The following is a 21,779-nucleotide window of genomic DNA, read 5'->3' on the forward strand; positions in this document are numbered from 1 at the left end:
ATTGTGCAATATAATTGACCGAATGCACTCAAAACGCTATTCAATCTTATTGCACAATTAAATATATTGTACAATGTTATTGTAGGTTTAGGGTCCGCCTAAGGAGCCCCTAGACCTAGGCGATCAATTATATTGCGCAATATTGACAATTGTGCAATATAATTCATCGTCTAGGGTTAATATTGAAGATTGCGCAAACGTCATTTGGATTAAAAAATTATTGCACAATTTTATTGTAGGTCTATTGTTCCGCCTTACGCTGCGTATTGCTTGAACGCATGAACTCTGTGCCTCAGTAAACTGTGGGTAGAATTGAAATGCATGAATAGATTATGATATAATTTATTTCATTTAACACCATGATAACGCATTCATTCATTAGTACCAGAATATGCTTATCAGAACTAATATTTATTCATTATAACATACTGTTGATATTCTATTAGTAAATATAATAATAATATGATCAGTAAATAACCACGAATACATACATATCCTCAGGCCACACTAACATCGTACAACTGCGCGATCTAACGATAATGGAATTTGCATTCGTACAAAGTCTTTAATAATATCTTATCTCATCAATACTCATAATAAAATTAACATAAAAAAATCTCTCGATTCAAAATATACACATCAACAGCCTACACGATTACGATTTAAGTATAGCTTCGTACGCTTGGAATATGCACTGGGCGACTTCTACGGTCCTGGACTTCAGACTAAGAGTGGCCTCAGGATTCCCTGGCTGAAGCTTCAGCTCTAACAGCACCCAGATGTTATTAGTAAGCTTCAGAGACTGGTACAGCATGTCTTGTCCCTCCACGTTTCTCTTGGCGATGGTGAAGACGTTGTTTGTGGTCATCTTCTGTGCGACGGAGTCTGCGTTGCCGATGACGCTGGACAGCGTGTGTTGGACCTCGTTCGCCGCCGGGATCTCCTTCCATGTGGTGAGGAAGACTCTCTTGTCTAATTGGCCGTCTTCAGTGAAGAGGATATGCGCGGGGATGAGACACGCGAAGTAGAACACGTCCACGTTGTTCTTGATTGCCACCTGGGAGAGGAAGAATACGAAACTGTATTTCAGCAGCGATATTTGGATAGAGTAATGATTGAGGTTAATGACAGTGCAGCACAGTTAGGGCAGTGGAGCATTACAATTATTACAAATATAAGTCAAGAATTAATTCATTCGTTTGTGGCACATCAAAATCATTTATTAAATAAAATACAAAATTTATCAAACATTTAACATAAAATCCACCCTCGCTTCGTCAAAAATAAAATAAAAAAAAATTAAACAAACAAACAAACAAAACACAACTTACTTAGCTAAATAAACCACCCCAGGACGCACCCGACCCAAAAGTCCCCATAACGCTAGCTGCGTTGCCGCGCTGCACGGCGAGGGAGATCTTCTGTGCCAGGTACGCCCCAGAGCGCATTTCGCACATTTCGTTTGTGGTGAAATTTTATTAGTTAGTTACTGACTGCCCAGGGTATGCCGGACGTCAAAGTTTTTGTGAAATCCTCATTCTGACTGATGATGACAGTACAGTACCTGCAGGTTGTTGAGCGGCTCCATGCGCTGCACGGGCCCGGTGGTGGCGAGCGACAGCGGCGCCTCCGCGCTCTGGCCCGGCTGCAGGGCTCCCACGGACAGCCCGCCCACCGGGCAGATGCCGAAACTGGAATAGAGACGGAAAGTCTACAGGGTGTTGTAAAAAGGGTATACTAAGCCGAAACCTACATGTGCAGCATGTTATATCTAAGCCCGAAACTGAAATCAAAATTTAAAAATTCGCGAAAAAAAAATATTATTTTCCATAGAAACTTTGTTGGTCACGTAAATTTTTACTATAGAAAATGATATTTTTTTTTCGCGAATTTCCAAATTCTGATTTCAGTTTCGGGCTTAGATATACCATGCTGCACATGTAGGTTTCGGCTTAGTATACCAATTTTGCAACACCCTGTATAAGTCAGCAACCAAGGATCGCTATTATAAAAACTCCGCTTGTACACTTTTAGGCGCAGGCCACCGTACATAAACTATGTATTTTTGAGTAGAAGATACTTTTAGGCCCCCTTGAAGTGAGACGGTGGTGGGTTTAAAACTGCGCGCCGCTTTTGGCTCGCGCTATGACTATAGCGGATTTGTCCATAAATGAAACATACGCAGATGGCCATCCTTTAGCTCCAGATATAATGACTGATGATGATGATGACAAACATGATGCTTCCAGAATCCTAAAAATTACTATTAATCCACACATAGTGTGGTGGGAAAAATTCCAAGCTTATGAAAGCGTTTTATATTGGGTATACTATACTATACACAAAGGTTCCATTCAAGAGAGCCAGCAGGCACTAAAGTCACCCGCAGAGAATAGAATAAAAAGAAAGACGTCTACGTCATTGTCTTGAAAACAATTATTTTGTATTTCAATATCCTCCTCATCTCCCCACCTGTTCTTGTTGAGTTGTATGGCGAACCCGGTCATGGCCTGCATGGCCTTGTTGGTGAAAGTCATGTCCATGCGTGGCTGCCCCCCGACGCGGCTGAACGAGCCCCAGATCTCCAGACCTGGTGGGGGAAAACACGCAATGTTGATTATACTATTTGATTACAGTCATATAGTTTTCTGTGCGAAAATCGAGTCATCTTTAATCTTCTTATTTAAAAAAAAATATCTGATGCCTGCGAGCTTTGTTACTCTTTAAAGTTTCCGTCTGCATTTCTTTCATGCTTTCACAAACAATCTCTTCTCCCCTTCCCTTACCTCCAATTCCCTCCCCTTCCCTCTGCCTCTCCCTTATCCCATTTTCACACCTACCCTTTTATCTTCTTTTTAATTTAGACGCATTAGTGGCGCTAAAAACGAGCTGGCTAAAGATATTCTGAATTTTATACTTCAGAAGCCAGTGACTCTTTATTTATTTATTTATTTACAGAAATAGACACACCAACAGCACATTGGATAAAAAGTTGTTCAGACACAGTATATGTTGCTTATCCTATCCATGCACCAATTATAGGTGTGCAACAGCATTCAAAATGTTATCTTATAAAATACAATAATTTAAATACTAACATGCAATCATGCATACAATGCTTAAATCTAAACTAAATTAGGTATAGTATTGTACAATGAAATTTATATTGATTTGATTACTTACAGAAAATAAAATTACAAAATAATACAAAAATTCATTACAAATTAATAACACCAATACAATAATTGACAGAAATTATATAAGTAGGTATATTATAGGTACTAGAGGTTGCGTTGTGGCGCGGGCTGCAAGCAGCCGCGCGGGGCTTTGATGCCTTTGGTTCGGTTTCAGCAGGGTATTGACTTCAACATATCGTTGCAAATCTTTCTTGCGTTTTGTTATGCCTTAAAAACTGTGGTCACCATGATTTTTTTAAAATTATAGCTTTACTGACGATTTTGTTTGACGTGGGAAATAGTTTGCAGTATGAATTTCGGTTTCAGCAGGGTATTGACTTGAATATACCGTAGCAAATCTTTCTTGCGTTTTGTTATGCGTTTTTTTTTTATTAAAGGGGTACCTACTGATGATTTTGTTTCAGGCGGGATAAGTTTTCAGTATGAATTTCGGTTTCAGCAGGGTATTGACGTGAACATACCGTAGCAAATCCTTGTTGCGTTTTGTTATGCCTTATAAACTGCTTTTACTATGAATTTCTTCATTAAAGGGGAACTGATGATTTTATTTTAGGTGTGATACGGTTTTCGTTATGAATTTTGGTGAGATACGGTTATTCACTTGACTATAACGTATCGAATATTTTATGGGGTTTAGTTTTCCCTTGAAATCTAATTTCAGTATGTAATTTGGTAGTAGATGGGTATTGATTTTCTCATAATACACTCACAACTTACAAATTCAAGAAATATCCGTTGTACACTCGGGGCAATGAATAAGTTCCACTTACAAAATGCCGACCCCATACGACCCCAATTCCTGTAGAGTTTTTTAAAACTCCACAGGAATGTTAATATTTGCCGTGAAAACTATTTTTAAATTACAGATTGTCTCACACAAATACGGTAGAGAAACTGATCTACATATATGGACATTTTTTGGTTTCGTAAACTTTACCTAGTAGCGAGCGAACATCGTTTTGTGTACAAATATTGGGTTCTTTAATACCTCATAAATCTGAGTCACCTCCATTCGCGCGTTTTTCTAGCGTCTCGATTATTAGTTTATTCTGTCCTGAAAAGAAACTTTTTCATAGCAAGAAAATTTACAGGCTTTTTTTTATTCATTAATTTCTTATGTGCGTTTGCTGTTTAAGACACAGTAAGTATAAGTAGGATAAAGTGCGTTTTTTAACATTATAGAACTATGCTTTACTGAAATTTAATTCATAATTGGATGCTGATGATTGGTCCGACCGATTTCGGCCATGGCGACCACTTCGACCCCTAGTTCTGTTGGCGCACGTGCGCCCTAAGATGGCTTATATAGCCGATCTTTGCGGCGAACCCCCTTGCACAGTGTGGGCATGTGAGTACGCCGCCGACATAATTATAGTTGATGGCGGCAGGTGGACGAGCTTTTAGCTGGTCGCGTTTCGCGTCTAATTCAGCTTTACGCTGCAGCTCGAATTCGCGTACTCGCCTTGCCACCACCCTGCGCCATTCAGGCCGTTGTGCCGCCAAATCTTCCCAACGAGAGGGCTCAATGTTGCATCTTTTCATGTGCCGCTTCTGAACATCTTTATATCGGAGGAGTTGTCCGCCAGGTTTCCGCTTACCCTCCTCTAGTTCAGAATAAAAGATGCGCTTCGCCACTCTCTCCTCCGCCATACGCGATACGTGACCGCACCACCGAAGTTGTCGACGCATTGACATTGCATATAATTGGATGCACACGTATATGGAACTATAAACGCGGACAAACTTAAACTTTGTCTTTCTTTTTTATTCATTCAAGTTATTTCTTAACCACAATCGGCTCTCAGGTTATATACGTAGTTGTGTTGACGAGGGTTTGAGTAGTGTTGCCTCGCTTCGCTCGGCTCTCCAGGGTTTGCAGTATGGTGGTTCGCATTGTTTTGCCTCGATTGGCTCGGCTCCTCTTTTACGGTTAGGTAATACTTGAGTTGTATTGCCTCGCTGCGCTCGGCTCTTCAGTGGTTGTGGTATAATGTTTTGCAATGTTTTGCCTCGCTACGCTCGGCTCTCCAAGGTTTGTGGTATGATGGTTTGGATTGTTTTGCCTCGCTGCGCTCGGCTCTCCAGTTAAACAGGCAGTTGGTGATTAAAGTAGTTTAGCCTCGCTTCGCTCGGCTCCTCGCCAGGTCTCGGAATGGTAGTCTCGGTTGTTTTGCCTCGCTTCGCTCGGCTCTGCAGTTACATAGGCATCGTGTTTAAATAAATAGGCACTTGCTGTTTATTGTGCTTTAGCCTCGCTTCGCTCGGCTCGTCGGATTTTCGGATGTTGGTTTCAGTAGTTTTGCCTCGCTTCGCTCGGCTCTCTAGGTTTTGGATTGATGGTTTAGGTTGTTTTGCCTCGCTTCGCTCGGCTTTCCACTTCCTTAACGGGACTTTTCTCGTAGTTTTTCTTTATTGATATTAATAATTATGATACCTAATGCCTCGCTTCGCTCGGATTTCTTTTCTTTATGGCAGGGTTACTTGTCGGATGCCTCGCTGCGCTCGGCTGGTTTTATTTTGGTATAGCTTGTAGAGGGACTATGGCCTCGCTGCGCTCGGCACTTACACTGTGGTAAAGTTGATTTACATTTTGTATATTTTTAGGGAAAATATATTTCCTCTAAAAGTGGGGAGTTATTATTTTAAAAAATAATTCTTTGTATTTATCTTCACAAATGCGCCATATACTACAAATCTGTCTGACCACTTCAAAGGGGTGGAATTGCTAATGTTTGTTAATTTTTTCTACGTTTTTAGGGAAATTTTGATTTTTTCCCTAAAAGTGGGGAGTTTTTATTTTAAATAATTATTGTTTGTATTTATCTACACAAATGCGCTATATACCATAAATCTGTAGGACCACTTCAAAGGGATGAAATTGCTAATGTTGGTAATTTTTTCTACGTTTTTAGGAAAATTTTGATTTTTTTCCCTAAAAGTGGGAAGTTTTTATTATAAATTAAAATTATATGCATGTAACTACACAATCGCGCTATTCATTCATAACCCCTCAGACCATCGCAAAGGGATAAAATTGCATATTTATGTAAAATTTCCCATGTTTTTAGGGAAATTTTGATTTTTTTCCCTACAAGTGGGGAGTTTTTATTTTAAATTAAAATTCTATACATTTAACTACACAATCGCGCTTTACATTCATAACCCCTCAGACCATCTCAAAGGGATAAAAATGCATATTTATGTGAAATTTCCCATGTTTTTAGGGAAATTTTGATTTTTTTCCCTACAAGTGGGGAGTTTTTATTTTAAATTAAAATTCTATACATTTAACTACACAATCGCGCTATACATTCATAACCCCTCAGACCATCTCAAAGGGATAAAAATGCATATTTATGTGAAATTTCCCATGTTTTTAGGGAAATTTTGATTTTTTTCCCTACAAGTGGGGAGTTTTTATTTTAAATTAAAATTCTATACATTAAACTACATAAACGCGCTATACATTCGAATCCCCTCAGACCATCTTAAAAGGATAAAATTGCATATTTATGTAAAATTTCCCATGTTTTTAGGAAAATTTTGTTTTTTTTCCTAAAAATGGGGAGTTTTTATTTTATAGAAAAATTAAGCGTACCTAAACACACAAATGCGCCATACAAGTCAAAACTGTCAGACCACTCAATACAGGTGAAATAGCCTTAAAACATGTAAAATTTCTCTTTTACAAAATGGCTGCCACTTCATCTGCCATTTTGATTGTTGCAGTTTTCGGAATTTTCCCATGAATTTCACCATATATCCAACCATGTTCAAAGAAAAACATCACCCCACCTCCCCCCCTTCTGGGAGATCAATTCACCTCAACTTGAATCGACGTCGAACTTTTTCAAAAATATAATCTCCCGTATTTCTCAGGGTTGCCAGCCGAAAGTAATAAAAATAGTCAAATGTCATTAGTGTGAGCCTTTCTGACTAAACTGCATCATTTTTTTAAATCCAAAACGGTTATTTCTATTTTTCAGGTTTTTGGGGAAAATCTCAAAATTTTCCCTAAAAATGGGGAAATTTTATTTAACTGGTATAGTCTACCCAACAAACTACACAAATGCGCAATACAAGACGAATCTCTCCTACCACTCAAAACACGTGAAAAAATCAATCAAAAATCGTGAAAAAAAGTCACTTTTACAAAATGGCCGCCAAAGCAGTCCGCCATTTTGTTTTTTCAACTTTTCGGAATTTTCCCATAAACTGCACCATACAACTGGTCATGTACAAAAAAAATCATCACCCCACCTGCCTCCCTTCTGGGAGATCAATTCACCTCAAGTTGGGTCGACTTAAAAAAATCCGAAAAAATATAATCTCGCCTATCGCCCAGGGTTGCCAGTCGAAAGTAATATAAATGGTCAAATGTCGTTAGTACGGGTCTTTCCAACAAAACTGCATCAAATTTTAAAATCAAAAGTGGCCATTTCTACTTTTCATGTTTTTGGGGAAAATCTCGAATTTTTACCCTAAAAATGGGGAAAATTCTTTCACATGGCAACTCTACTCATCAAACTACACAACCGCTCCATACAAGTCAAACCTGTCAAATGCCTCGAACACAATAAAAAAACGCTTTGAAAATCCCCGAAAAAACACGTTTTTATAAAAAAATCTCCCCTCCCCCCGCAATTAAAAAAAAATCATTTTTTGGAATTTTCCGTTAAATTTCATCATGTGCCTCACCGTTTACAAAAAACAGCATCCCCCCACCTCCCCCCCTTCCGGGAGATCAATTCACCTCAAGTCGGGTCTGACACGCCCTAAACTTTACTTGACTGCAACTCGGCCGCCATTTTGTTTTTTTATTTTTTTATATTTTTTTTATAATCTGTCAGACACTCTAAATACACCCTCGAAATATGAAAAAATGTATGGTCACCAAAAAAGAGGAGCAAAAAAAATTTTTTTTTTTTACAACTTTTTTAAAAAAGTCGAGGTTTTTCTCTACTCACCCGAGCACCCTGTACATTTCCCTAAAACATTTGTATATCAAAAAATGACTCCTTCTGGGAGAACAATCATGTCAGTCAGTCAGTCAGTGGTAATCCAGCTATATATATTATAATTATGTCAGAAATTATAATTTGAATTTAGAAATAGTAGGTATTATGTGTATATAATTGATTAATGATTAATTAGTTCTATTTAGGTTGCAGCAGTTTACGTTTCCAAGAAAGTGGGGAGTCATTATAAATGTCCAAGCTCAATGTCGACTCGAGATCGTTGTAGCACATCTGGAAACGATTGAGTGGCGAAAATTTACCTAGTTGGGTACGGGAAAAAAGTGGAGCAAATGTTTTAATAACCTGACATTTACGGTGATTCAACTTCGGAACTTTAAAATTGAGTCGAGTTAATAAATCTGGTTCCGTCAATTCACCTCTGAGCAGTTTGTGTAGAAAGTTGAGATCTTGGTACTGTCTTCGTTGTTCAAGGGAACACATTTTAAAATACTTCAATCTGTCCTCGTAGGGAACGCGACTATTAATATCGGAGCTGTTGGTTTTGAACGCTAGAAACCTGGTAAAGGATCTCTGCACCCTCTCTAACCGATCTATGTGCACTTGGTATGTAGGGTTCCAAACCTGGCTACAGTATTCGAGTCGAGACAAAACAAGAGCATTATAAAGTAACTTAAAACTTTCAATTTTTTTAAAACTCTTAGCCATGCGCTTTATAAATCCCAACATTTTGTTACTTGTATTAGCAACGTGCTCAATGTGACTTATGAAGTTCAAGTTGGAGTCAAAAATTACACCCAGGTCTCTTATTGTTCGAACTTCTTCCAAGTTTGTACCATCTAAAGTATAGTTAGAGCAAACGGGACGTTTTTTCCGCGTAAATTTAATATGAAAGCATTTGCTAGCATTCAATGTCATGCGATTAATAGTACACCATTTTTTTATATTGTTTAAGTCAATCTGAAGTAGTTGAGAATCAGAATCCGAATTAATTTGCTTATATAATTTCAAGTCATCAGCAAATAAAAGGCATTTGCTATTCTTAATAACTGAAACTATGTCGTTAATAAACATATTAAACAATAATGGTCCGAGGTGGGAGCCTTGCGGTACACCCGATGTCGAAAAATATGACTCTGAGTTAAAACCATCTTTGGCTACACGTTGACTGCGATCTGATAGGTATGATTTAAACCAGCCCCACAACTCACCAGTGATCCCGAATTGGTAGCGCATTTTGTGTAAAAGCAGGTCGTGGTCGACCTTATCGAAGGCACTACTAAAATCCGTGTAGATTGCGTCGATTTGATTACCAGAATCAACAGTATGCGTAAGGTCAGATACATAGGTCAATAAGTTAGTTGTTGTTGACTTTCTAGGCATAAAACCGTGTTGTAGAGGGGAAAGCAATAATCTGACATGACCATGTAACACCGGGTAAACAAGACTCTCGAAAACCTTGGAAAATATTGATAGGAGTGAAACTGGTCTGTAATTTCCCACAATGGAAGTATCACCTTTTTTATAAATAGGTACCACCATAGCTTCCTTCCAGACCTTAGGAAAAGTAGAAGTTTTCATTGACTGATTAAAAATTATTGAAAGGGGTAGAGCTAAACTTTTAGAACATCTTTTAATAAATACAGAAGGAACACCATCGGGGCCCGCTCCCTTACTGGCATCAAGAGAGGCTAGAGCTTTCAAGATGGATTTTTCTGTAAATTTAAATGTATGTATAGTTGAGCAACTAGATTCCGTGACAGAAAGGTCGGCAGATAGTGGAGCTTTAGGTAAGAATGTAGCGGAAAAATGCGTTGCAAAAAGATCACAAATTTCCTTATTGTTATCAGCAGTGGTGTCACCGTGACTCATACTACAAGGATAATCAGTTTTACCCTTACGTGTTTCCTTAATAAATGACCAAAATTTTTTGGGATTGTTTACAAGGCTACTCTCAACAGACTCAACAAACTTTCTGTAGTCGGTCTTGATTTTGCTATGAACCCTTGATCGAAGCAACTCAAATTCTAACCGGTCACGCGGATTATTTGTTTTCTTGAAAGTTTTACGCTTTTTCTCTTTTTCCCGTAGCATTTTTAATAATGACGTACTAAACCAGGAGGGATAAGCACCCGAATGAGACCTAGCTTTAGGTATGTTGTTCTTTATTACGAATTCAACAGAGGAATAAAAAGCTGCAACCATACTATCTACGTTATCACACGATTCCAGTAATGACCTCCACTCGACCTGGCTAAGTTTCTCGTTGACAATGGTATAATCGGCTCTCTTAAAATTATACTTAGCGAATTTTCTAGGTTTAAGCACCTTATTATTGGTACAGCCAAGAGAAACCTCCAAATCCAGTGGAGGATGGTGCTTGCCGACTTTACAAAGAGGGTTAAGTGATTCATTCACAGTTGGTCCAGCAAAGCTACTTAAGATTAAGTCCAAAGTGTTAGAGTTGCTATTGAGCATGTGGTTTAGCTGATAAAAATTATTTTGAGACATAAAATCAAAAAGCGACAGAGCTTTTCCCACATAGGATGTAGATGGATTACACCAAAGACCTGAAACGTCGCGTGTATCTTCAATACCAATAACTCTCCAATTATCATTGTACATTACCTTTCCCCTTATCAGCAGGCAGCCAGCACTGCTTGGGCGGCGTGAAGCAGGCGGGCGCGGCCGACACGCCGAAGATGTCCCCGGGCAGACCCGTCGTGTTGGCCGCTGCCACAGGCTCCCCTCTCCTCCCCTTACCTTGCCTCCAATCCCCTCCCCTTCCCTCTGCGTCTCCCTTATCCCCTTTTCACATCTCCCCTTTTATCCCTTTTTAGTTTAGAGGCGCTAAAAACAAGCTAGACATATTCTGAACTTCATAATTTAGAAGGCATCGCTGGCTCAATCGACCAGTCTTCAATACCAATAACTTTCATAATTAATATTTTACGTCACCTTTCCCCTTATCAGCAGTTCACTACTACTCTTCAGTAACCATAACTTGGTGTTAATTATCATTGTCCGTTACCTTTCCCCTTATCAGCGGGCAGCCAGCACTGCTTGGGCGGCGTGAAGCAGGCGGGCGCGGCCGACACGCCGAAGATGTCTCCGAGCAGACCCGTCGTGTTGGCGGCCGCCACTGGCTCTGGACCACCACCGAGCTGAGGATATTGTTATTTATTATATTTATTGGCAAGCCTCATAGGTAACTTATTTTTAACGTGTCAATGAAAAGCATGAGATGCTATAGCTTGTCTTTGTGGAAAGGATTAGCCAGTTGGAGTACCGCTGTCGCTGACTGCCATGGTCCGCCGGACATACAGAGTGTTACAAAAGGGTATCATGAGCCAAAAGAGGATGACCCAGGCTAACCTTAAAAACGTCCCGAAAGTTTGCGAATTACCAAAACTTTAGAACAAAAGCTGTTCACTATGACCATAGAATAACGAGTACTTGTTACTACTACTGTACTTGTTATTCTAAGCTATGACCACCTGAGTGACCCTTTTACGGCATACTATACCACTTTTGAACCATCCTGCACATAGTACATTCGATATGTCACCTCTATACTATCAATCTGTAGGAAAAGTCTTTGTGAGGCACTCACCAGTCCGTCGAGGCCAGCAGCTAGCAGATCCACGTTGGAGGTGGGCGCGGCCGGCATGGGCGGCGGCCCGCCGATGTCCAGCAGGTCCACTATGAACGACTCCTGGAATACAACAAATACATGTGTAGATTTTTTCGAAGACATATGCAGAACTACAACGCCGTGCGCTTGCAGTATAATAATGTGTTCCTGAACATAATATGATCCCACAAGCAGTGCATTTATAATGCTCGCAGAAGAGGATGCGTGTAATTATGCGTAAAATAATCGCGTTACTTTATTCCAGCCTCTTTTGTTTTATCCAATTTATCCTCAGCCTTACTCATCTCAACATCACCGAACTCTTGAAAATAGCGATCCATCCTGCATCCTGCTATTCCTGCTTGCGTGATAAGTATAAATCCGAACGTCCACTTCCGGCTAAACTAAGTTAGTTCGCATAGTTCAGCCAGTTTGTCATACATAGTGCATAGTTTGCGGTGCGCTAACTTTGTTAACTATGCGAACTAACTTTGTTTTGGCAGTGGACGTTCGGCTTAAGGCGCCCAAAAACAACATCATCTATACCTGTGAGTTAGGAATGATGGTGGTGACGGGCGCGGAGGACGACGAAGCGGCGTCATCGCTGGCCGCGCCGCGCGCTGGTAGCGACTTGCGCACGCCCGCGCCGCGACCTAGAAGACATAGTTAAAGTGAAAGTGGATACTTAACTATCACATATTATACAGTCCATCTATAAAGTCATGAAATTAAAGAGAGTAATTTTGAAAAAAATGCATCATCAGTTATTTACTTACATTTAAATTCATTCAAAAAATAAAGTATCGATTGATAATGTACATAATCCAAACGCATAATTATATACCATAATGGCGCGTGAAAAACGAGGCAAGTAACACTCAACAATGGATTGCAAATAGTCAGAGCTGGTGATAGAAACATCAGTAATTCTATTTTGGTACCTTCAACGAAAGCAGTCGGCGGCTTGTGGTACACAGAAGCTAGAGAGCTAATGTGACAGATCAGCTCATCCAGCAGTGTCGGCTCTAGCAAGTCTGTCTCCTCCGAGATGAGCGGTTTGTCGGCGAGTACTACTTCCTTGGCGGCAGCCGGGTCCGTGGAGAGGAGACGCCAGTAGATGAAGCCGCGGTCTCTGTAGGAATGAGGTTGGGTTTAGTTTAGGTATTATTAAATTCTGTTTTGTATTTTTTAATGAAATTTGGCATGTTGTAAGCCGACAGCCTGGATTAACATAATTATGGACTATTATTTTTATCCCCGAATTCCCACGGGAATTGTTTTTAAGGCAAAGCGAAGAAAGGCTAGTTATATCTTATAGAATACGATGTTCTATTTAATGTTTAAAACATCTCTCTGCTCCTCTCACTAGTCTTGTCGCACTGATGTTGTGTGATCCAAAGTCGCGTACAACAAATAGGGTGCAACGGTTCATCAAGACAAGATTAACCAATGAACTGTGTCATAATATTTTTTCGTTGGGCGAAACATTTTGATGGCTAACATTTCATGGATCAATTGACTCTGGGTGAACTATTTCAGACTCTACGACTAGACGTGAGAAAATGTTTCCAGGTTTTGCCAGGCGAGTTCACCTGAGGTCGGGGTTGTCGGAGTCCTGCGTGGCGAGGCTGAGCACGTGCTGCACCAGCTCCTGCGTGTCCGCCGGCCGCTTCAGGAACAGCTTCACTACAGCTGTGAGCAGTTGCAGTTGCACCTGGGGAGATACGGTAGATGGATGAGATGAATACTCTTTGTTGCATACCGCAAGATCTAAGGGAAAAAAAAATAATGCAAATACAGTGTAACGTATAGGGATCGCCTCTTTTTCTTTTGTCAACCAGTAGAACGCGAGCTCGCGAACGCCTGGCCCTGTAGCACAGGAAGTTGTTAAGAGGTGACAAGAGTTCTCCGTCACGCTCGCTCTTGAGGCTGCGTGATGTGAGTGAGCGCGATGCAAAACTCTAGTCACGTCTTAAATGCGCCGTACTAGCCCTTCTGGTTGACACTTGACCGAAGAAACAAGGCGATCTGTTTACGTTACGCTTCTATGTGCTGAGCCCCCTACATAGTTCTGGACTGATTAGAAATAGCACGATTACTAAAAGTAATCTTTTCTAGGCAACAAACCTATTGCATGCTTGGCATTTGAAAGAAAGAAAGAAAAACTTTTAATCGTGGTCTCCGCTAGAGAACTACCGAACTGCTATTACAGCCTTACCACAAAAATTTACAAAATATATTTTTATACATGTTTGATCATTTGACCCCTATGTTTTACCTGGTTTTACCTATGTCAAATCCCTATGTCAAATATTTGGTTTTAGTGTATACAGGGTGTCGCAAAAAGGGTATACTTAGCCAAAACCTACATGTGCAGCATGGCATGGTATATCTAAGCCCGAAAATTAAATCATAATTTCAAGTATACCCTTTTTGCAACACCCTGTATAACATGATTGTGTGTGTACCTGTGCGTTCTCATCGTGGAATCCCTCGAGGAAGGAGTCGAGCAGCTCGTCCGCGTTGTCGATACGTTCAGCGTACTCGCCCACGATCCACACCTGTGAAGGATGATAGTCTAGTTGACATTTAACAAAATACATGTGACATTTATTCTACTCTTCTCAACCATGCCTCCTTCTCAAGATGGATTGTCTTCACGTCTTCAACCAGTGATGCGGGATAACGTTAATATAATACCTTAAATAATTAAAAGACTTCCTTTGCTGACTAGACCTTGGGGTCTTTTTATCCAGTTTCCCTCACAACAGTAGTCCTGTCCTTCGGCTTGTGTTACACTTACATAATTGACCGTTACTATCATTTACTGCCAGTTTCTATAACTCTATCTATCTATAACTGGTAGTTACTTTCATACGATTTTGACAGATTGTTACTTTTGATTATGTCAAAATCGTAATCGTAACTACCAGTTATGGATAGATAGAGATATAGAAACTGGCAGTTAAAGGGTCACCAAACCTTCATTCTTGAACTAGAAGCTAGCCTCAAAAGTGGTGCCTCCGACATGATAGTGAGAACCTCTGAAACCTCACTTACAAGCCCGAATCTATAAATCAATTATTATTATTTAACTTTATTCCCACTCACCATAGAAGCCCTGGCCTCCGGTTCATCCAACGTGTCCAGGTTCTCGCACAGCGTGCTGATGATGCTCTCGTACTTGTTGGGGTACTTGCGGAAGATGTCCTTGATCACCACGATGGCCTCCTGCACCACGTAGTTCACCTTCGTCTGGATCAGGTCCAGGAGGGTCGCCACGCAACGCTCGGCGGATGGTTCCACCTGGGGAAAGATAAATTAGAGGTTGATAATGCTCGATATAGATAAATAGTACTGCATCGCGATTCGCCATAGTTACGGCGGGTTATAGACCAGTTTATCGACAGCGATAACAGGGTTGATATGTGACAGACCCGTCTCCGCTGCATGAGCCAGCTATCGACGTAGATAAATTACACTATATCGCGAATCGACATAAACAAGTTTATCGACATGTAGCGCAATGTGACCGCTGCACGGGGTCGTTATCGACGTAGATAAATAACACTATATCGCGATTCGACATAAACAAGTTTATTAATAAGACGCCCTTTAGCTGCATGTATCCGTTATTGACATAGATAAGCGTCACTATATCGCGATTTGCCATAAATACAGCGCTCTATAATCGAGTTTATCGACGTAGATAAAAATGTCACATGCTACATGAATCCGTTATCGCTGCATGAATCTTTTATTTACGTAATATCACCATAAAAATAGTGAATAAATAAAGCGCTGTAACAGGATCGCGCGATAAACCACTTTATCGACAGTGATAAGACACCCGTGCCGCACGGGCAGCGACACGCACCTTGATGGCGCAGCGGCCGATGGCGCGCACGGCCTTGCGCACGAAGTCCACGTCGACCTCGGTGGCGTACTCCTTGAGCTCGCCCAGCACCTGCGCGATGTTCGCCTGCGACGCCAGCCGGATCATTATGTCGAGTTTTTCGAGTTTTACGTAGATCGGGTCGTTGTATTTTACGAAGAACACCTGCGGGAAAAAGGTAAAATTTAGCAATCATCACAACCTGTCATGTTCTTACTGCTGAGGCAAAGAATCATCGGCAATCTTCGTGCCTCCACCACTCGCGCGATGCGATCTACGAGTCATCACAACTCTGGGACCGCGCAACATATTTCTCAGCCTTTTGCACAATCAGCGCCTATATAATTAATCATCAATACAGTTTGTCTAAATTCTATCTGAGTTTCATTGAAGAAGTTAGGAATTCCCAGAAGCACAACACTAGGAGCCTAACACTCAAATAAATACTAGTGCTCACTAGCTCTGCTTTGTTTTAGTTTTGGTTCTATACCAGAATTCCCACGGCATGCTGCAGTGATATATGTGTTAATCCAGGGTTGTCAGCTTACTGCATACATATTTTCATAAAAATCTGTACCTAGTTTTTACGTGAAATTAGATAATATTAGTGGGATTAGGCCAACTGTGTATGTGGTTTTCCTAGCACCAATGAACTTGAATCGTACACCATTGTCTCTCGAACAAGAATCAAAGATAGCGGCTACCATCAGGCACTTATTCTTATTCCCTGACTTTACAAAATAATTCACGCACCTTCATCTCATGCTTCAATATGTCCGGTCGTTTCTGCACGACAAGGTTGATGTTCCTCAGCGCCACATACTGCACTTCCGGTTCCGCACTCAGCAGAGTAACCAGCGGTGGCGCCAGCTTCCGGCTGAGAGTGGACACTAGATCCGTGTCTGTTGATAGCATCTCCATGAGCTTCATGAGGACCTGGTAAATGAAAGTTATTTTGTGGTGATAAAGGCGGTGGTAAAATGAGCGATGGTAAGATGTGGTAAGGTTCGTTTTAGAGTGGAGTGTTTGATAGTGGCGCCAGCTTGCGGCTGAGAGTGGAGACTAGCTCCGTGTCTGATGATAGCATCTCCATCAGTTTCATGAGGACCTGGTACAATTACGGAAGGTTGGTTTTAGTGTGGTGTGTGGGATAGTGGTGCCAGCTTGCGGCCCAGAGTAGAGACTAGCTCCGTGTCTGACGATAGCATCTCCATGAGCTTCATGAGGACCTGGTAGAATGAGTGTAGGTTAAAGGTTGGTTTTAGAAAGGCGTGTGGGATGGTGGCGCCAGCTTGCGGCTGAGAGTGGAGACTAGGTCCGTGTCAGATGATAGCATCTCCATCAGTTTCACCAGGACCTGGTAGAATTAAAGTTCTGTTGTAGTGACACAGTTTGTGCTAAGGTCAGTTTTAGAGTGACGTGTGGGAGGGATGGTTGGTAATAGAGTGTTGTGTGGGACGGTGGCGCCAACTTGCGGCTGAGAGTGGACACTAGCTCCATGTCTGATGATAGCATCTCCATGAGTTTCATGAGGACCTGGTACAATGAACTATGGTTAGTGGTGGGTTTTAGAATGGCGTGTGGTGTGGGATAGTGGTGCCAGCTTGCGGCTTAGAGTGGAAACTAGCTCCGTGTCTGATGAGAGCATCTCCATCAGCTTCATGAGCACCTGGTAGAATGAGCATTGGTAAGTAAAGGTAAAGCAGGTTTTGGAGTGGAATATTTCATGAGGACCTGGTAAAATGAGGTTAGGTTAGTGGTGGTAATGGTAAGGTTGAGTTTAGAGTGGTGAATGGGATGATGGAGCCATCTTTCGGCTTAATGAGGAAACTAACACCTTGTCTGAAGTTGTTAGTTTCCTCAATTGTTGTTAATTTGATGTGCAACATAAATGCTATGGTGTTTTTCGGGGATTGTGGAATGTCAGATGGATTGCGCCTGCGCCTCGCGCGAGTCCCTTACGAGTAGTTGTGTGTGTGTGTGTGTGTGTGTGTGTGTGTGTGTGTGTATGTACCTTCACGGCAGACAGTACAACAGCCGCGTTGGCGTGCGCGAGCCGCGGCGTGATGCGCTCGCAGATGGAATGGGCCTCGCGGGAGTCACGAGGCGCGTAGTTGGAGAGAGCGTCCAGGATGAACACCTGGCCCCATTCGGTGCACTCGTTGAGAGCTGTGAGGAGCTTGTTGATGGTTGGGGCGTTCATTTCTGGAACAATGTTGGGTGATATTTTAGGTATGCTTTTGTTATATGATTCAGTACAGAGGTAATGGTTGAATGAAGGTCAACGATAGTGTTGAGGTGCTATTGCTCTCAATTCGCTCTATTACTCTTTACGCTTTTCCATATACCTACTAGTACGCGATTTATCAAGGATATTGCAAAATAGCTTTAGTTTTAGATAACACATCTTTTGATTTACATCATACTGGTTCTACAGGTATTGCAAAAAGGGTTTACTAAGCCGATAGGTACGTCTGATATAACATGCTGCACAGTATACCTTTTTTTGCAACACTCTGTATAATGATTCTAGAGCAGCATTAACATACCGACAAGGGGATGCCCTGAGACACTGGCCTCGTTGATCTCCGACAGCGCGGCGACGGCGTTGGCCACCACCATGGGGTTCGAGTCGCTCAACAAATCCTTCAACTGGTCCAGGAAACCCTGCAATTTGTGTGCATAGCTGTAGGACTTTATAATAAGGGGAATACGGCGTTCAGAATAAAATATTAGGGGAAATGACGTCGACAATAATACGATAAACCAAGTTGTGTGAAAATAACCGCATAATAAATGAGACCTGAATGTTTTCATGAATATTATGAAATTAACAAAATATACCAAAATCCACTGACCTGATCCTCAACCATACTCGACGATATATCGTACAGCTTAGCCACGCACACCGCTGCAGTCTTCCTCACATACGGATCCTCGTCCTTCAGGCATTTCCTCAGCGGCTCACACAGATACTCCGTGATCTTGTCCACTCTGATACAGCCCATGGTTCTGACAGCCAGGGCCCGGATCAGAGGGTTCGAGTCCTCGCAGTCCTGGAGGCGTGTCAACGCGTTTTGCATTCGGAAACGTGATCGCGACAGAAAGAGAAAGCAATACATCAATCAAACTGAAGCGGGTAACTAGAAGCAGGGGGCGTTGTTACTCACTGGTTTATGTATTTTGGTATTTGGTGCAACGCTTTTTTTGTAAAAGATCTTTGTTGGGGGAAGAATAATTAAAGACAGAGTTTCTGTAGCATTAGCTATTTGAATTCTTATTTCTTATCTATAGCATTCTTTACCAATCATTGTATTTGTATGAATAAATGACATCATTATTATGTGTATGATGTGTTGTTATAAATTTCCTACAGATTTTAAAGCAAATATTGCTAAAATAAGTCAAGGAGTGAACATAATCCAGTGAGTTACAACAATAAAGGTTGATATGGTAACCTCAGCCAATGTGCTCTAGGTTGATCGGTAATGAGGCATGAATTCCAATAAATAATTGTAGCTTTATCATCCTGGTATGTCTTGCTTTTTGCCATTTTACTGTTATGTAGATTTACACATCTAGGGTTGTGCTCAAGATGAAATTCTTTAAAGAAGTGAGATACTTAAAAATTACATGCTATGTTGATGCATGCAGGGACTAGTACAAATAAATTTTATCATCAATAAAAACTGAACATTTTATTCGGGTTTTGGAATAAAAGTAGGACAAGATAAAATGTGTAAATCTACAAAGAGATGAGTTGTTTTCTGGATCATGTTGTTTACCTTAACAAGCTGGTATGTTGGTAGATCCTTCCACCCATCATACAATGGTACAGACGACATTAAAACGATAAAAAATACAAGTCACAAACAAGACTTACTCTACTCATTGTTAATCAATTATGTTAAAGTATTTATTTCCTTTTGAGAAAAGCTTTGAGAGAATCACATGCTAATTATGTTTACACTCTATCTGATCAACTTCTGCAATGTTCTACTCAAGAAGATACAGGATTCTTAGCCAATAAATTGAATTTTGTGTCTTAAATAGGAGCAAGAGTATCTCATTGGGTAGAGGGGAGCGGGACGTACCTTGACGAAGGTGTTGACGGCCATGATGGCCATGTCCGGCTGAGACTTGGCGTAGTTCATCAGGTACAGATAGACCAGCTTCTTTAGCTCCAGGTTGTCGGTCTGCATGCAGTTGACCACATCGGGGAACAGAGCCGAGACATCCTTGCCAACTGTCATAGAGGCTATCACCTGGAATATTTGGCTTGGTATTAGATTGCAATGTATGGGTATTTCAATACAGTGTTATGACATTTTCAACTTCTTACACAACATTCATTCACTCCTATTCAAAGGTTGTCTGGAAGAGATAGCATTTAAAAATAAGAGTACTATTTGAAAAGCCATACATTGATGGGATAGGCATACACCTACATGCAATATGCACAAACAGCACTATCATCACTAGTCAGAGTCAGTTAGCTGAGTACTTGCTACTCTGCACATTTCTTTAAAGGTTCTCATATTGATAAAAATCACACTAGTTTGTGCAAAATGGCCAGTTTCCGGTACTTTCTAGAGCTAAACCACCAAGGAGGATATAATAGGCCTTACATTGTTACCAGTTGTGTTGTGGTTAGTGGGCAAGACGGCTATGCTGAAGGCCCTGAGTGGATAAATAAAACCCCCGCTGAGGCAGGATATTTTATAAAGAAACATTTTGTTTTCTAATATCTCTAATCTGGCCTGGCATAGAGGTTATAGCAATAACCCTCCGTCTTGGAGGAGGCTCATACTCATAGCCTATAATGAATCATTGTGTGCTGTGCTTTTACATTTTAGGGTGAGGGTAAAAGCAAGCCAGTGGCCCCCAGTCTGCTGCAAACCAGTCAGTTATGTTTGGTAGTTTAGTAAAAGCAGTATGAACAGTGTTAAATATGATTTTTTACCTTTTTAACAGCCTCCTTCTTCTTTTCCTTTTTGTCACTGTTCAGTTCAGATTTCAGCTCGAATATTTCACCTTTCTTGGTGGTTGTGAAATACTTTGAGTCCGTCATGATTACCTGGGTGTAAGACTATGTAATTATATAAAGAACATAAGATTTTGAAGACGAATGCCTGTAAAAGCGGAAAAATCGATAGTCAATACATGGAAAGAGTGACAGATACAGGCACCACTACAGTGTTTCCTACGTTTGGAGGGTACATACAAATAAGTATTAGCAATGGGATCAATTACCTTCAAACTGTTTCAATCCTGATACAATAGTTTTAGGTTTATACGAACATTACTTGCTGAAAACTTGTAAAAACAAAAATCTGAAAATTTATTTGACTGACACGCAAAGGGGCGTTTTAACTTTTTAATTTTATAAACGTTTCGTTTCACCCGGTCAGAAATTCAACCCATCCAATATTTTTTGCCATACTTACGACTTTTCAGAGATAACTGCTGTGTTCAGTGGTCTTAGGTCATTTAATTATTTTGGTATCAAGTTAATTTAATTTTAATAATTCAATAATTTTATGGCATAATGTTTATTGCTATATTTATAGATCTCAGAATAAGTACTCTCTTGCATTTTGTGAAACAAATCATTTGTATAGGGATGTTCATAATGTAAAAAAATACCGGTATCGATAATATGAGTAAGTAGAGAAGAGTCGCTCGAAACATCGAGTTTTAAAAACAACTTTCTAAAAAACACTAGTTATCAGTACTTTTATGGATCACCAAAATATAAATTTCCACAGCTAATATAAAGGATTGAAAAAATGCGAGGGTTTATTCTGTTCCTAATTTCATATTAGAGAATCACTTTTTTACACCTTTATATTCACAGTTAATATAATACTTCTATTCTTCTAGCACAGCTATACTCATCCTGCGGCCCGCCGGGCCTTTGTCAGTAGCCCGCATGCCATGAGAGATAATAGGGAATATCAGGGAATATGCATTTTTTTTTAATATATTTTATTCGATAGTTGACATCGCTTTATAATAGTAAAAAAACATATATTTTTTTGCTTTTGGCCATGACAGCAGCAACGTTTTTGTGGCCC

The 21,779-nt window shown here is 40.5% G+C and overlaps 1 protein-coding gene across 3 annotated transcripts; it reads right to left on the reverse strand.

Moving 5' to 3' along the window:
* Positions 1-326: 326 nt before the first annotated feature.
* LOC105384252 (AP-1 complex subunit beta-1) lies at positions 327-21,090 on the reverse strand. 3 transcript variants are annotated; one of them, XM_048626316.1, is made up of 19 exons: positions 20,956-21,090; positions 20,666-20,779; positions 19,797-19,967; positions 19,488-19,514; positions 18,561-18,758; positions 18,252-18,369; positions 17,717-17,907; positions 16,456-16,638; positions 15,685-15,867; positions 14,919-15,113; positions 14,276-14,368; positions 13,400-13,521; positions 12,749-12,939; positions 12,354-12,460; positions 11,787-11,888; positions 11,205-11,337; positions 2,473-2,590; positions 1,565-1,691; positions 327-1,057 (listed from the first exon to the last, which is right to left on the reverse strand). In XM_048626316.1, the coding sequence occupies exons 2-19, from the start codon at positions 20,771-20,773 to the stop codon at positions 656-658; spliced, it is 2,769 nt and encodes a 922-aa protein (XP_048482273.1). In that variant the 5' UTR covers positions 20,774-20,779; positions 20,956-21,090; the 3' UTR covers positions 327-655. The 3 variants fall into 3 exon arrangements, with proteins under 3 accessions (XP_048482273.1, XP_048482272.1, XP_048482274.1); XM_048626315.1 differs by having other exon boundaries at positions 20,666-20,834; XM_048626317.1 differs by lacking the exon at positions 19,488-19,514 and having other exon boundaries at positions 20,666-20,834.
* Positions 21,091-21,779: the final 689 nt, after the last annotated feature.

Source organism: Plutella xylostella, chromosome 16 (assembly GCF_932276165.1).
Source record: "Plutella xylostella chromosome 16, ilPluXylo3.1, whole genome shotgun sequence".
Lineage (NCBI taxonomy): Eukaryota > Metazoa > Arthropoda > Insecta > Lepidoptera > Plutellidae > Plutella > Plutella xylostella.

Excerpts from the sequence above, each read along its gene's own strand:
- LOC105384252 (XM_048626316.1), bottom strand. The coding sequence starts at position 20,773 with ATGACGGACTCAAAGTATTTCACAACCACCAAGAAAGGTGAAATATTC. Across the intron at positions 12,940-13,399 it reads TCCGACAACCCCGACCTCAG|AGACCGCGGCTTCATCTACT; the intron begins GTGAACTCGCCT and ends TCATTCCTACAG. Across the intron at positions 2,591-11,204 it reads GCCCGCTGATAAGGGGAAAG|GTCTGGAGATCTGGGGCTCG; the intron begins GTAACGGACAAT and ends TTCCCCCACCAG.